Source organism: Schistocerca nitens, chromosome 5 (genome assembly GCF_023898315.1).
Source record: "Schistocerca nitens isolate TAMUIC-IGC-003100 chromosome 5, iqSchNite1.1, whole genome shotgun sequence".
NCBI lineage: Eukaryota > Metazoa > Arthropoda > Insecta > Orthoptera > Acrididae > Schistocerca > Schistocerca nitens.
In genome coordinates, this window is record NC_064618.1 from 221,102,368 (window position 1) to 221,116,887 (window position 14,520).

The 14,520-nt window shown below is 39.4% G+C and overlaps 1 protein-coding gene across 1 annotated transcript in view; it reads left to right on the plus strand.

Annotated features, from left to right (window-relative positions):
- Positions 1-14,520, plus strand: part of LOC126259858 (tyrosine-protein kinase hopscotch) — a 189,787-nt gene that overhangs the window by 99,149 nt on the left and 76,118 nt on the right. The window contains exons 10-11 of the mRNA XM_049956914.1: positions 1,329-1,476; positions 1,615-1,725. Of these exons, the coding sequence (XP_049812871.1) occupies positions 1,329-1,476; positions 1,615-1,725 (259 nt within the window). The remainder of the gene's footprint in view (positions 1-1,328; positions 1,477-1,614; positions 1,726-14,520) is intronic.

The following is a 14,520-nucleotide window of genomic DNA, read 5'->3' on the forward strand; positions in this document are numbered from 1 at the left end:
GTGCAAGACTTGCCCTATGTGTCGTCCTACCACCAACTATTCCAGCTGTGTAACTGGCAAAACATATACTATCAAAGGGTGAGCCACCTGTGAAACAACATGTAGTGTATCAGCTGTTATGTAAAAACTGTTCGGCCTTTTACATCGACATGACTACCACCCAGTTATCAGTCAGGATGAATGGACGTAGACAGAGGGTGTATACAGCAACACACAATATCCCATTGTAGAGTATGCCCTACAACAAGACAGTCATGACCTCAGTGCCTGTTCACCAAATGCGCCATCTAGATTCTTCTCCCAGACACCAATTTCTCAGAACTCTGCAGGGGGGAACTGGTGCTGCAGCATGCCCTTAGTTCTTGCCACCCACCTGGCCTTCTGTCTTGCATATTGCCCCATCCTTCACCTTTAAGCTCACAGGTTTTCAAATCTCGTCCGGTGCAGTCACAACAATCAGTCTTTCCCTCTCATCCCACCTGGTAAGTCTCCCCTGACCCGGGGTTCTGGGTGACTTTTCTGAACTGTATCCCTTTCCCTAAACCTCTCCACTCCTTTTCTTTCACCACTCTTCCTTCCCCTTCAATTCTTGTGACAGAAGGAGGAGCCACTGGCTTCAAAAGCTAGTAAAAGTTAAACCTTTTTTTGTTCTCTTGCCACCACTTGGTGAGTAGATTTTTTGTGTGTCCATTTGCATTAGGTTAGGAGGTAAGCTTTTCCTTGTGAATATCTTGTACATTTTTTATTTCTTTCTATGCCATTCCTTCGTACTATGCAATAATTATTTTCATGGAGTGTTGCATAGTGAACCTACCTATTTTTTTCAGCTATGCTGATAAGCAAATGAGAAAATGTTATAATGATGTGAAGGATGCACTGCCATATGAGGTTGACATGCTTTCTACAGTGTCTTCTCAGTGTTTATAGCGCTGTGCTCAAAATGCGGCAACTGTTCATATTTGAATACATATTAGCTCTAACTCACTTATTCCAGTTTTAACCATTGATAATTAAAAACACCTCTTCTGTTTTTTAGACTAATAATTTAGATGTTCTCTGGAACAACTAAGTAACTTTAATCCAAATCACTCAGTAATTCTTAAAAAATTCACTATCGCATCATATATTCTGGAACCACAACATTTTGTTTATGTTTCACTGAAATTTAGTCCAGGTATGAGAGTTTGAAATGAATAAAAAACTATTTAAAATGTTTGATGTTGTGTATCTTGAACTCTGTATATTTCATTTAAGTTGTTCCAGGGAATGCTTCAATATCAGTAATAAGTTTGTCTTGTCAATGAAAACATTTTTAATAATTTTTCCAGCTCTACTCTTCTGGTAAGATATTACCTAAACCACAGTTGTGCCCAGATGCAATTTATAACTTGATGTCAGACTGCTGGGATCTAGATCCATACAGAAGAAAGAAACCACAGGCTATAATGAGAGACATTAATCAGATATTGTATGAAGGTATGTTTCTATCACGGTCAGCCAAGGAAGCAAATTACTACCCACTTCATAGCTTAGCTAATAATGGATAAATACTTTATGCCTACAAGATTATCAAATTCACAACTAATCACTTCCATTGTTTTATATTATTTTCAGTTTTCAACTCAAGAAGAGCTCATTCCTATGCATCACCATTTCCAAAACTTTTTAAGCCATTTACAAAGGATTATAGCACTTCAAAGCTTAGTATTTCATCCATGGGAACGGGTATGTAATTTTATGAACGTTTTTTACTATCCTATATTTAACGTTCATTTATTGTCATTCAGGTAAAAGGAACATGGCTGAAAATCTTTCATTTTTAGCTTTACAATTTTTATATATACATTTTTTAGTTAATGAAAGAAATCTAGTGTATTCTGTCACTTTTACCCTCATTTGGTCAATAAAATTGTGTATACAGTAATTTAATTGCCAGGGAGTACTGATTTTTTCATTAAAACTTTGTAAATTGGCTTATGTAGGATATTTGGAGTCTTATCTGCAAGCATCTTTCAGTTAAGACTTTCAGCATTTCTGTAATGCTCTTCCATGAGTCCAACAAACCTGTGACTATTTGTGTTGCCCTTCTTTTTGTACATTCAGTATTCTGTTAGTCGTATTTGGTATGGGTTCCACACATTTGAGAAAATTTTCTAGGATGTATTACATGAGTGTTTTGTAGGCATACTCCTTTGTAGACTACTGGCATTTTTCTATTTTCCTTTACTAATGAATGAAAGTCTCCCAGCTGGTTTACCTACGATTAAGTTTAAGTGATCATTCCATTCCATTTTCTCACAGGTTGTTATATTCAGGTATTTGTATGAGGTGACTTACTACAGTTTTGAATCACCGATATTTTAGTCATATAATAGCATCTACTGAGCTTTTTGAAGTTCACAATATTACTTTTCTGAATAAGCTTCCGGTCAGTGCACCTCTTTGAAATATTACTACGATCTGACTGAAAATTTATGCATCTTTCTTTCATGTGGTTCTTCATTATTCATAACTGCATCATCTGAAAAAATCAGAGGTTATTATTTATATTGTTTGCCAAATCATTTATATACAACATGAGCTGAACAATTTCCATTTATAACTGATGGAGTTGCATGGAGTCATATGATTTTTTGGATGTTAGACATATTGTACTCACCTAACTGCTGTGATCCACAGCTTACAGGATGTCATGTGAGAAATTGTGTGTTTGGTTTTTCATGCCCAGTGTTTAATTATGAAGTCCGTACTGATTGACATGGAGGGGATAATTGTGTTTGAGGTACCTCATTAGGTTTGATCTGAGAACTACATCTATATTTCCCCCCCATGAACCATGGACCTTGCCCTTGTTGGGGAGGCTTGCGTGCCTCAGCGATACAGATGGCCATACCGTAGGTGCAACCACAATGGAGGGGTATCTGTTGAGAGGCCAGACAAACATGTGGTTCCTGAAGAGGGGCAGCAGCCTTTTCAGTAGTTGCAGGGGTAACAGTCTGGATGATGGACTGATCTGGCCTTGTAACATTAACCAAAACGGCCTTGCTGTGCTGGTACTGCGAACGGCTGAAAGCAAGGGGAAACTACAGCCGTAATTTTTCCCGAGGAAATGCAGCTTTACTGTATGATTAAATGATGATGGCGTCCTCTTGGGTAAAATATTCTGGAGGTAAAATAGTCCTCCATTCGGATCTCCGGGCGGGGACTACTCAAGAGGACGTCGTTATCAGGAGAAAGAAAAGTGGCGTTCTACAGATCGGAGCGTGGAATGTCAGATCCCTTAATCGGTAGGTTAGAAAATTTAAAAAGGGAAATGGATAGGTTAAAGTTAGATATAGTGGGAATTAGTGAAGTTCGGTGGCAGGAGGAACAAGACTTTTGGTCAGGTGAATACAGGGTTATAAATACAAAATCAAATAGGGGTAATGCAGGAGTAGGTTTAATAATGAATAAAAAAATAGGAGTGCGGGTTAGCTACTACAAACAGCATAGTGAACGCATTATTGTGGCCAAGATAGACACAAAGCCCATGCCTACTACAGTAGTACAACTTTATATACCAACTAGCTCTGCAGATGATGAAGAAATAGATGAATGTATGACGAGATAAAAGAAATTATTCAGGTAGTGAAGGGAGACAAAAATTTAATAGTCATGGGTGACTGGAATTCGTCAGTAGGAAAAGGGACAGAAGGAAACATAGTAGGAGAATATGGATTGGGGGGAAGAAATGAAAGAGGAAGCCACCTGGTAGAATTTTGCACAGAGCATGACTTAATCATAGCTAACACTTGGTTCAAGAATCATAAAAGAAGGTTGTATACCTGGAAGAATCCTGGAGATACTAAAAGGTATCCGATAGATTATGTAATGGTAAGACAGAGATTTAGGAACCAGGTTTTAAATTGTAAGACATTTCCAGGGGCAGATGTGGATTCTGACCACAATCTATTGGTTATGAACTGCAGATTGAAACTGAATAAACTGCAAAAAGGTGGGAATTTAAGGAGATGGGACCTGGATAAACTGAAAGAACCAGAGGTTGTAGAGAGTTTCAGGGAGAGCATAAGGGAACAATTGACAGGAATGGGGGAAAGAATTACAGTAGAAGAAGAATGGATAGCTCTGAGGGATGAAGTAGTGAAGGCAGCAGAGGATCAAGTAGGTAAAAAGACGAGGGCTAATAGAAATCCTTGGGTAACAGAAGAAATATTGAATTTAATTGATGAAAGGAGAAAATATAAAAATGCAGTAAGTGAAGCAGGCAAAAAGGAAAACAAACGTCTCAAAAATGAGATCGACAGGAAGTGCAAAATGGCTAAGCAGGGATGGCTAGAGGACAAATGTAAGGATGTAGAGGCTTGTCTCACTAGGGGTAAGATAGATACTGCCTACAGGAAAATTAAAGAGACCTTTGGAGAAAAGAGAACCACTTGTATGAATATCAAGAACTCAGATGGAAACCCAGTTCTAAGCAAAGAAGGGAAGGCAGAAAGGTGGAAGGAGTACATAGAGGGTTTATACAAGGACGATGTGCTTGAGGACAATATTATGGAAATGGAAGAGGATGTAGATGAAGACGAAATGGGAGATAAGATACTGCGTGAAGAGTTTGACAGAGCACTGAAAGACCTGAGTCGAAACAAGGCCCCGGGAGTAGACAACATTCCATTAGAACTACTGATGGCTTTGGGAGAGCCAGTCCTGACAAAACTCTACCATCTGGTCAGCAAGATGTATGAGACAGGGGAAATACCCTCAGACTTCAAGAAGAATATAATAATTCCAATCCCAAAGAAAGCAGGTGTTGACAGATGTGAAAATTACCAAACTATCAGTTTAATAAGTCACAGCTGCAAAATACTAATGCGAATTCTTTACAGACGAATGGAAAAACTGGTAGAAGCCGACCTCGGGGAAGATCAGTTTGGATTCTGCAGAAATGTTGGAACACGTGAGGCAATACTAACCTTACGACTTATCTTAGAAGAAAGATTAAGGAAAGGCAAACCTACGTTTCTAGCATTTGTAGACTTAGAGAAAGCTTTTGACAATGTTAACTGGAATACTCTCTTTGAAATTCTGAAGGTGGTAGGGGTAAAATACAGGGAGCGAAAGGCTATTTACAATTTGTACAGAAACCAGATGGCAGTTATAAGAGTCGAGGGGCATGAAAGGGAAGCAGTGGTTGGGAAAGGAGTGAGACAGGGTTGTAGCCTCTCCCCGATGTTATTCAATCTGTATATTGAGCAAGCAGTAAAGGAAGCAAAGGAAGCAAAAGAACAATTCGGAGTAGGTATTAAAATTAATGGAGAAGAAATAAAACCTTGAGGTTCGCCGATGACATTGTAATTCTGTCAGAGACAGCAAAGGACTTGGAAGAGCAGTTTAACAGAATGGACAGTGTCTTGAAAGGAGGATATAAGATGAACATCAACAAATGCAAAACGAGGATATTGGATTGTAGTCAAATTAAATCGGGTGATGCTGAGGGAATTAGATTAGGAAAAGAGACACTTAAAGTAGTAAAGGAGTTTTGCTATTTAGGAAGTAAAATAACTGATGATGGTCGAAGTAGAGAGGATATAAAATGTAGACTGGCAATGGCAAGGAAAGTGTTTCTGAAGAAGAGAAATTTGTTAACGTCGAGTATAGATTTAAGTGTCAGGAAGTCGTTTCTGAAAGTATTTGTATGGAGTGTAGCCATGTATGGAAGTGAAATGTGGACGATAACTAGTTTGGACAAGAATAGAATAGAAGCTTTTGAAATGTGGTGCTACAGAAGAATGCTGAAGATAAGGTGGGTAGATCACATAACTAATGAGGAGGTGTTGAATAGGATTGGGGAGAAGAGAAGTTTGTGGCTCAACTTGACTAGAAGAAGGGATCGGTTGGTAGGACATGTCTTGAGGCATCAAGGGATCACAAATTTAGCATTGGAGGGCAGCGTGGAAGGTAAAAATCGTAGAGGGAGACCAAGAGATGAATACACTAAGCAGATTCAGAAGGATGTAGGTTGCAGTAGGTACTGGGAGCTGAAGAAGCTTGCACAGGATAGAGTAGCATGGAGAGCTGCATCAAACCAGTCTCAGGACTGAAGACCACAACAACAACAACATGTATACACTACAAGCTGTGTTATGGTATGTGGCTGTCAGAACAGCTTTCCACAAGTCTGTTGAAAAACAGCAGGTCTTTCCCATCCCACACATTTTTACTTGGCACTCTCTCTTTCCCACTTCACTGTTTTGGTTGTGAATGGTGCATGGGTAGAATGATTTTTGGTAAGCCTTCATGTGAGCTTCAATCAGTCTAATTTCTTTCCATGAGGGATATGTAGAAGAAAATAGTAGTTTGGCCGACACATTTAGGAACATACGCTCCAAGAATTTTAACAGTAAATCAAACCATGATGCACAATGCCCTTTGTAGTGTCTCCTATTGGAGTCTGAAGAGCACTTACTGAACAGACCTGTGATTAAGTGGACTTCTTGTCTCGGTACGTCACTATTTCCTCTATCAATCCTGTCTGGTATGAATGCCAGACTGAATTGCAGTATTTCAGCATCAATCAAACAAGGTTTTTATATGCTACCACCTACATGAATGGACTACACTTACTGAGGATTCTTGCATTCAATAAAACAATGCATTCTCTTTGCTAGGAAATCATCGGTCCAATTGCAGAGCTAGCTGATAATCTGTACGCTCGTATTTTGTTCATTAAGTGACAGGTCAGAACTCTATGAAATGACTTCTAGAAGTCAAGGAAGGTGGCATCAACATGGATGCTGATATTTATTGCCTTTTGAGTTTTGTGAACAAACAGAATAAGCCGTTTCACATGGTACTTGTTTGTGAAATCCATGTTGATTCCTACAGAAGAGATTTTTCAGCCTCCAGGAAGGTCATATTATGCTAACATAAAATGTGTCCTGAAACTCTGCACCACAGTGAGGTCAGCAATTTAGGCATATAGTTGCGTGTATCTATTCAATGACCCATTTTAAAAGCAGGAATGATCTGCACATTTTTCAATCAGTGGGAACCAGTCGCTCCTCCAGTGACATTGGTAGAGTTCTGCAGAACAGGATCCACTTCTTTCGCATACTCTTATGTAGACTCATATACATATCCCATCAGGTTCTATCACTTTTCATCTTTTGAGTGACTTTAGTTGACTTCCTATCCCATGGCTGTTTATTTTGATGTATCTCGTTTTGACATTTGAGTGATGATGAAAAGAAACATCCATAAAAATGAAATGATCATATGGCATTAATGGCCAGAAGATCCATCTGGGGGTTGTTTAGCTGCCTAGTGCAATTTTTTTTTATTTGATGCTACTTTGGCAACTTGCATATTGATGATGATGAAATGATTATGAATTATGAGGACAACAAAACACCCATTCCCCAAGCAGATAAAATCTCTTACCCAGATGGGAATTAAACCTGGGACCCCCTGATCTAGGGGCAGCAGTGCTAATCACTAAACCATGATGTGCGGACTGCAAAACTCACAGTAGGATCTCAGTTAGTTGAAATTTTGGAAAAAACTAATTTAGTTTTTCGCCCTTCTCTCTGTCATCCTCCTTTGGAATGCAACTGTGATCACTGAGTATCCAACCAGACAACTTTGGTCTTAATAACAGAACATTTAAACTTTGTAGGATTTTCTGTCAGCTCAGTAGTTCAAATTTTTGCTTTCAAATTTGTTTAATGCTTCACTCAGGGCCCACCATATGCTAACATGGGCTTCGTTCCCCCCCCCCCCCCTCCCCCCCCCCTCCTCCCCGCAATGCGTTTTTGGCCTATTTTTAAACTTCTAGTTGCATAAGTAGGAACGACTTGCTTCAAATAATTTCATTAAAAGAATCATTCAGATGATCTATCAGATATATAACTTACTGACTAGCAGTGAAGCTTTCTTTGCTGTCAGAACGGCTTTCCAACAAGGCTGTTGAAAAACAGCAGGTCTTTCCCATCCCTCACTTTTTATGTGGCACATAACTGTCTAAGGTGTATTATACAATACTCTTGAACTTTGTGCATTTACAACCAATATTTTCAGTTTCAGAGACGAATTTTTCATGTTAACTGGTCAAGTAATGTGAAATCAATTTCTTGCCCCACTGACTATGCAGCAATGGCCTTATGATCATTGGTACCCTGCTCTGTGTTACTGAATCGTAAAGTTCAGGCCAGTTTTTAACCAAGAGATCTAAGACAGTACCCTCATGGGTCAGTTCTCAAATTAAAGGCTCAAGGTAATTTTCTGATAAGGCATTTGGAATATATTGTAAGATTCTATAACCGACAGATGTCAGTGGTATTTAATAGTTGTTTTGTAGGTCACTTCTACTACCTTATTTGTAAGTGGGTGTTACCTGTGCTTTCTTTGAAGGTTTTTTGTTCAATTGCTCTGTGGTACATTATTGTTCGATTGCTCTGTGGTATATCATAGGTAAGAGAAGGGGTCCTCACCTGCAAATTCCGTGTAGACTCTGACAAGGACTTCATCAGGTTCTGTGACCTTGTTCAGTTTTAGTAAATTCAGGTGTTTCCTCAATGCCACTGACACTAAATCTAAGTCAGTCATTTCTCTAGTGTTGTTGTTGTTGTTGTTGTTGTCTTCAGTCCTGAGACTGGTTTGATGCAGCTCTCCATGCTACCCTATCCTGTGCAAGCTTCATCATCTCCCTGTACTTACTGCAACCTACATCCTTCTGAATCTGCTTAGTGTATTCATCTCTTGGTCTCCCTCTACGATTTTTACCCTCCACGCTGCCCTCCAATGCTAAATTTGTGATCCCCTGATGCCTCAGAACATGTCCTACCAACCAGTCCCTTCTTCTTGTCAAGTTGTGCCATAAACTCCTCTTCTCCCCAGTTCTGTTCAGTACCTCCACATTAGTTACGTGATCTACCCATCTAATCTTCAGTATTCTTCTGTAGCACCACATTTTGAAAGCTTCTATTCTCTTCTTGTCCAAACTATTTATCGTCCATGTTTCACTTCCATTCATGGCTACACTCCATACAAATACTTTTAGAAACGACTTCCTGACACTTAAATCTATACTCGATGTTAACAAATTTCTCTTCTTCAGAAACACTTTCCTTGCCATTGCCAGTCTACATTTTATATCCTCTCTAATTCGACCATCATCAGTTATTTTGGTCCCCAAATACCAAAATTCCTTTACTACTTTAAGTGTCTCATTTCCTAATCTAATTCCCGCAGCATCACCCGACTTAATTCGACTACATTCCATTATCCTAGTTTTGCTTTTGTTGACGTTCATCTTATATCCTCCTTTCAAGACACTGTCCATTCCATTCAACTGCTCTTCCAAGTCCTTTACTGTCTCTGACAGAATTACAATGTCATCGGCGAGCCTCAAAGTTTTTATTTCTTCTCCATGGATTTTAATACCTACTCCAAATTTTTCTTTTGTTTCCTTTACTGCTTGCTCAATATACAGATTGAATAACATCGGGGAGAGGCTACAACCCTGTCTCACTCCCTTCCCAACCACTGCTTCCCTTTCATGTCCCTGGACTCTTACAATTGCCATCTGATTTCTGTACAAATTGTAAATAGCCTTTCGCTCCCTGTATTTTACCCCTGCCACTTTTAGAATTTGAAAGAGAGTATTCCAGTCAACATTGTCAAAAGCTTTCTCTAAGTCTACAAATGCTAGAAACGTAGGTTTGCCTTTCCTTAATCTTTCTTCTAAGATAAGTCGTAAGGTCAGTATTGCCTCACGTGTTCCAACATTTATTCGGAATCTAAACTGATCTTCCCCGAGGCGGCTTCTACCAGTTTTTCCATTCGTCTGTAAAGAATTCGCATTAGTATTTTGCAGCTGTGACTTATTAAACTGATAGTTTGGTAATTTTCACATCTGTCAACACCTGCTTTCTTTGGGATTGGAATTATTATATTCTCTTGAAGTCTGAGGGTATTTCCCCTGTCTCATACATCTTGCTCTCCAGATGGTAGAGTTTAGTCATGACTGGCTCTCCCAAGGCCATCAGTAGTTCTAATGGAATGTTGTCTACTCCCGAGGCCTTGTTTCAACTCAGGTCTTTCAGTGCTCAGTCAAACTCTTCACGTAGTATCATATCTCCCATTTCATCTTCATCTACATCCTCTTCCATTTCCATAATATTGTCCTCAAGTACAGTGCCCTTGTATAGACCCTCTATATACTCCTTCCACCTTTCTGCCTTCCCTTCTTTGCTTAGAACTGGGTTTCCATCTGAGCTCTTGATATTCATACAAGAGGTTCTCTTTTCTCCAAAGGTCTCTTTAATTTTCCTGTAGGCAGTATCTATCTTACCCCTCATGAGATAAGCCTCTACATCCTTACATCTGGCCTCTAGCCATCCCTACTTAGCCATTTTGCACTTCCTGTCGATCTCATTTTTGAGACTTTTGTATTCCTTTTTGCCTGCTTCACTTACTGCATTTTTATATTTTCTCCTTTCATCAATTAAATTCAATATTTCTTCTGTTACCCAAGGATTTCTATTAGCCCTCGTCTTTTTACCTACTTGATCCTCTGCTGCCTTCAATACTTTATCCCTCAAAGCTACCCATTCTTCTTCTATTGTATTTCTTTCCCCCATTCCTGTCAATTGTTCCCTTATGCTCTCCCTGAAACTCTGTACAACCTCTGGTTCTTTCAGTTTATCCAGGTCCCATCTCCTTAATTTCCCACCTTTTTGCAGTTTCTTCAGTTTTAATCTACAGTTCGTGACCAAGAGATTGTGATCAGAGTCCACATCTGCCCCTGGAAATGTCTTACAATTTAAAACCTGGTTCCTAAATCTCTGTCTTACCATTACATAATCTATCAGATACCTTCTAGTATCTCCAGGATTCTTCCATGTATACAACCTTCTTTTATGATTCTTGAACCAAGTGTTAGCTATGATTAAGTTGTGCTCTGTGCAAAATTCTACCAGACGGCTTCCTCTTTCATTTCTTACGCCCAATCCATATTCACCTACTATGTTTCCTTCTCTCCCTTTTCCTACTGACGAATTCCAGTCACCCATGACTATTAAATTTTCGTCTCCCTTCACTACCTGAATAATTTCTTTTATCTCATCATACATTTCTTCAATTTCTTCATCATCTGCAGAGCTAGTTGGCATATAAACTTGTACTATTGTAGTAGGTGTGGGCTTCGTGTCTATCTTGGCCACAATAATGCGTCCACTATGCTGTTTGTAGTAGCTTACCCGCGTTCCTATTTTCCTATTCATTATTAAAGCTACTCCAGCATTAGCCCTATTTGATTTTGTATTTATAACCCTGTATTCACGTGACCGAAAGTCTTGTTCCTCCTGCCACAGAACTTCACTAATACCCACTATATCTAACTTTAACCTATCCATTTCCCTTTTTAAATTTTCTAACCTACCTGCCCAATTAAGGGATCTGACATTTCACGCTCCGATCCGTAGAACACCAGTTTCCTTTCTCCTGACAACGACGTCCTCTTGAGTAGTCTCTGCCCGGAGATCCGAATGGGGGACTATTTTACCTCCAGAATATTTTACCCAAGAGGACGCCATCATCATTTAATCATACAGTAAAGCTGCATTTCCTCGGGAAAAATTACAGCTGTAGTTTCCCCTTCTTTCAGCTGTTCGCAGTACCAGCACAGCAAGGCCGTTTTGGTTAATGTTACAAGGCCAGATCAATCCATCATCCAGACTGTTGCCCCTGCAACTACTGAAAAGGCTGCTGCCCCTCTTCAGGAAGCACACGTTTGTCTGGCCTCTCAACAGATACCCCTCCATTGCGGTTGCACCTACGGTACGGCCATCTGTATCGCTGAGGCACACAAGGCTCCCCACCAATGACAAGGTCCATGGTTCATGGGGGGGGTCTCTAGTGTTACGAGAATTAATACTACCTTATTTTAATTCTCTCTAGTGTTACGAGAATTAAAATAAGGTAGTATTCCTGAATTTTCCTTTGTAAGGAAAGATTTGAAAAAGAGCTTAGCATTTCTACTCCTGCTTTGCTACCCATAATTTCGTTTCTTGTGTCAATCATCAATGTGTGGACTCTAACTACTGTGCCACTGATATCCTTTCTATATGACCTGTATTTCTTTGAGTATCGTGAGTGGCGTTTTGATAAGCGTTTGCTACGCTGTTCAGTGAGGGCTTCAAGCATTTCCCATTTAACTGCCAAATGCATTTGAGTTAGCATCTCTCTCTCTCTCTCTCTCTCTCTCTCTCTCTCTCTCTCTCTCCACTCTATGTTTTCTTTACACTCGTTGTTCTGTAGTCGCTGTGTCCTTAGAAGGGTTGCTTCCCAACACAAACTTTTATAGTAGGTGCGTATCTCTCCAGAGCTCAGTGACAGTGATGTATGATGCTAACACAAGACAGAAGATGGGATGAGGGGTTAGTGAAACAGCAAGAAGTAGAGTGAGTGATTATGAACTTTTAGTAATGTACCAGAAAATGAAATTAAGTTTTGGATGAAGTTATCACAGTGAATAGAATAAATATATTGCAGATGAGGAGGCAAATTCGGAAGACACATACAAGAAAATGTGAATAGTGAGTGCAGACCCAAATGGTTAGTGAGCGAATGCCAAAATTCTCTTCAGAGGTTTGGAAATGCAGGAATTTTTAAATCAAAAGATTACTGAACAATGGATTGGTCACACTGAACCAAATGATTCATCCTTACGTTACTGACCTCCAATGTCACCGGACTTGACTGTATGGGATTATTTCTTGTGGGGGTTTATACTAAACCTGAAAATGTGAATTTAAGATTACTACCTGTTCCACTTATTTTATGGTCCATATTTATTTGAATAATAATTTTGTAACAAAGTGATCTCGGCCATCCAACAAAGTCGAACCCCACAAACATTTGGCCAAGTCGCCAGAGGTTGCTGACTATCAAACAGTTGACAGTACTGTCCTCTTATAGCTGTATTACAAATCCTAATGCTGATATGGTAATGGAAAATTCTGGCAGAATGTAACCTACACTACTAAATCATTTACAAATCTTAATGCCTTTCATGCCTAGTCATGTATGATTCAAGACAATGTTTTTTAGTCTTTGTCCACAGCGCATACTGTGATCTGTCTCTGGCGTAATCCCATGAGAAACTCAGCTTTAGTCCTTATTGAGGGTGTTACCTGCTGCATTAATTTCCATCTCAATATTGATATACGTGGTGTATCCAATTTGGCACGTCTATATTTATGAAACTAATGAACGTATGTAATGAATTTTGCTATTTGATGAACAGGAAACTCAGAAGGTTTTTTTTTTTTTTTTCATATCCATTCATAGGTGTTCACTCTGCCTCACTTGATATGCATGGCATATGTCAGTGCGGTATTCAAATTGTTCCCACACTACAGCGAGTATGTCTTTAGTTACAGCTTCCACAGCTGCTTTTACATAATGTCTCAGTTCGTTCATTGTTGTTGGTAATGGAGGCACAAAAACAGTCTTTTATAAACCCCCACAAGAAATAATCCCATACAGTCAAGTCCGGTGACCTTGGAGGCCAGTAATGTACGGCTGAATCATTTGGTTCAGAGTGACCAATCCATTGTTCAGTAATCTTTTGATTTAAAAATTCCTGCATTTCCAGATACCATTGTGGCAGTGCCCCATCCTGTTGGTAAATGAAGTCTTCAACTGTGGGAAAAGAAAGTTCTCAAGCATATCGAGATATGTGCTTCCTATAACAGTGTTCTCTGCAAAGAAAAATGGACCATATACCTTTTCCCATGAAAACTGCACAAAACACATTAAATTTTGGATAGTTCCTCTCATGTTGTACAACTTCATGTGATTGTTCCGTACCCCATATTCTCACACTATGACAGTTCGCCTTTCCATTTAAGTGGAATGTTGCTTCATCACTAAACACTAAGTGTGGAAGAAAACTATCATCCTCCATCTTGCCAAGAATGAAATTACAGAACTCCAAACATTGTTGTTTGTCACCTTCACAAAGAGCTTGGAGTTACTGAATTTTGTATGGTTTCATGTATAAATGTCGACTCAATACATGCCAGACGGACATCGAGGGCATGGTGAGCTGCATGGCAAATGGATTTCTGCAGACTCCTTATGATACTAAGGTGGATGTGTTCAACGTCTGTGTCAGACACTCAGGGATGTCCCGGCAATTTGCCTTTACACAAAAATCCTGTTTCTTGGAATTGTTCATGCCATTGTCTAATGCTCTGTGCCCTAGGAGGATCCACATCATACCTAGTACAAAAGTCACTCTGAACATTTATTACTGACCTGCACTGCACAAAACATAGAACACAAAACACTTTCTGTTGTACCTACACCATTTTTACTAGAACTGAAGTGGGCATACACTGCTGTTACCTAGTGGGAACCATGTAAAACCCTATAGTTTGCTCTTTCCTATAATACATTCTTCAAGCACATATCTCAAATAACAGAATCGTTATGATTTTTTTTTTAATTTGGTGATTC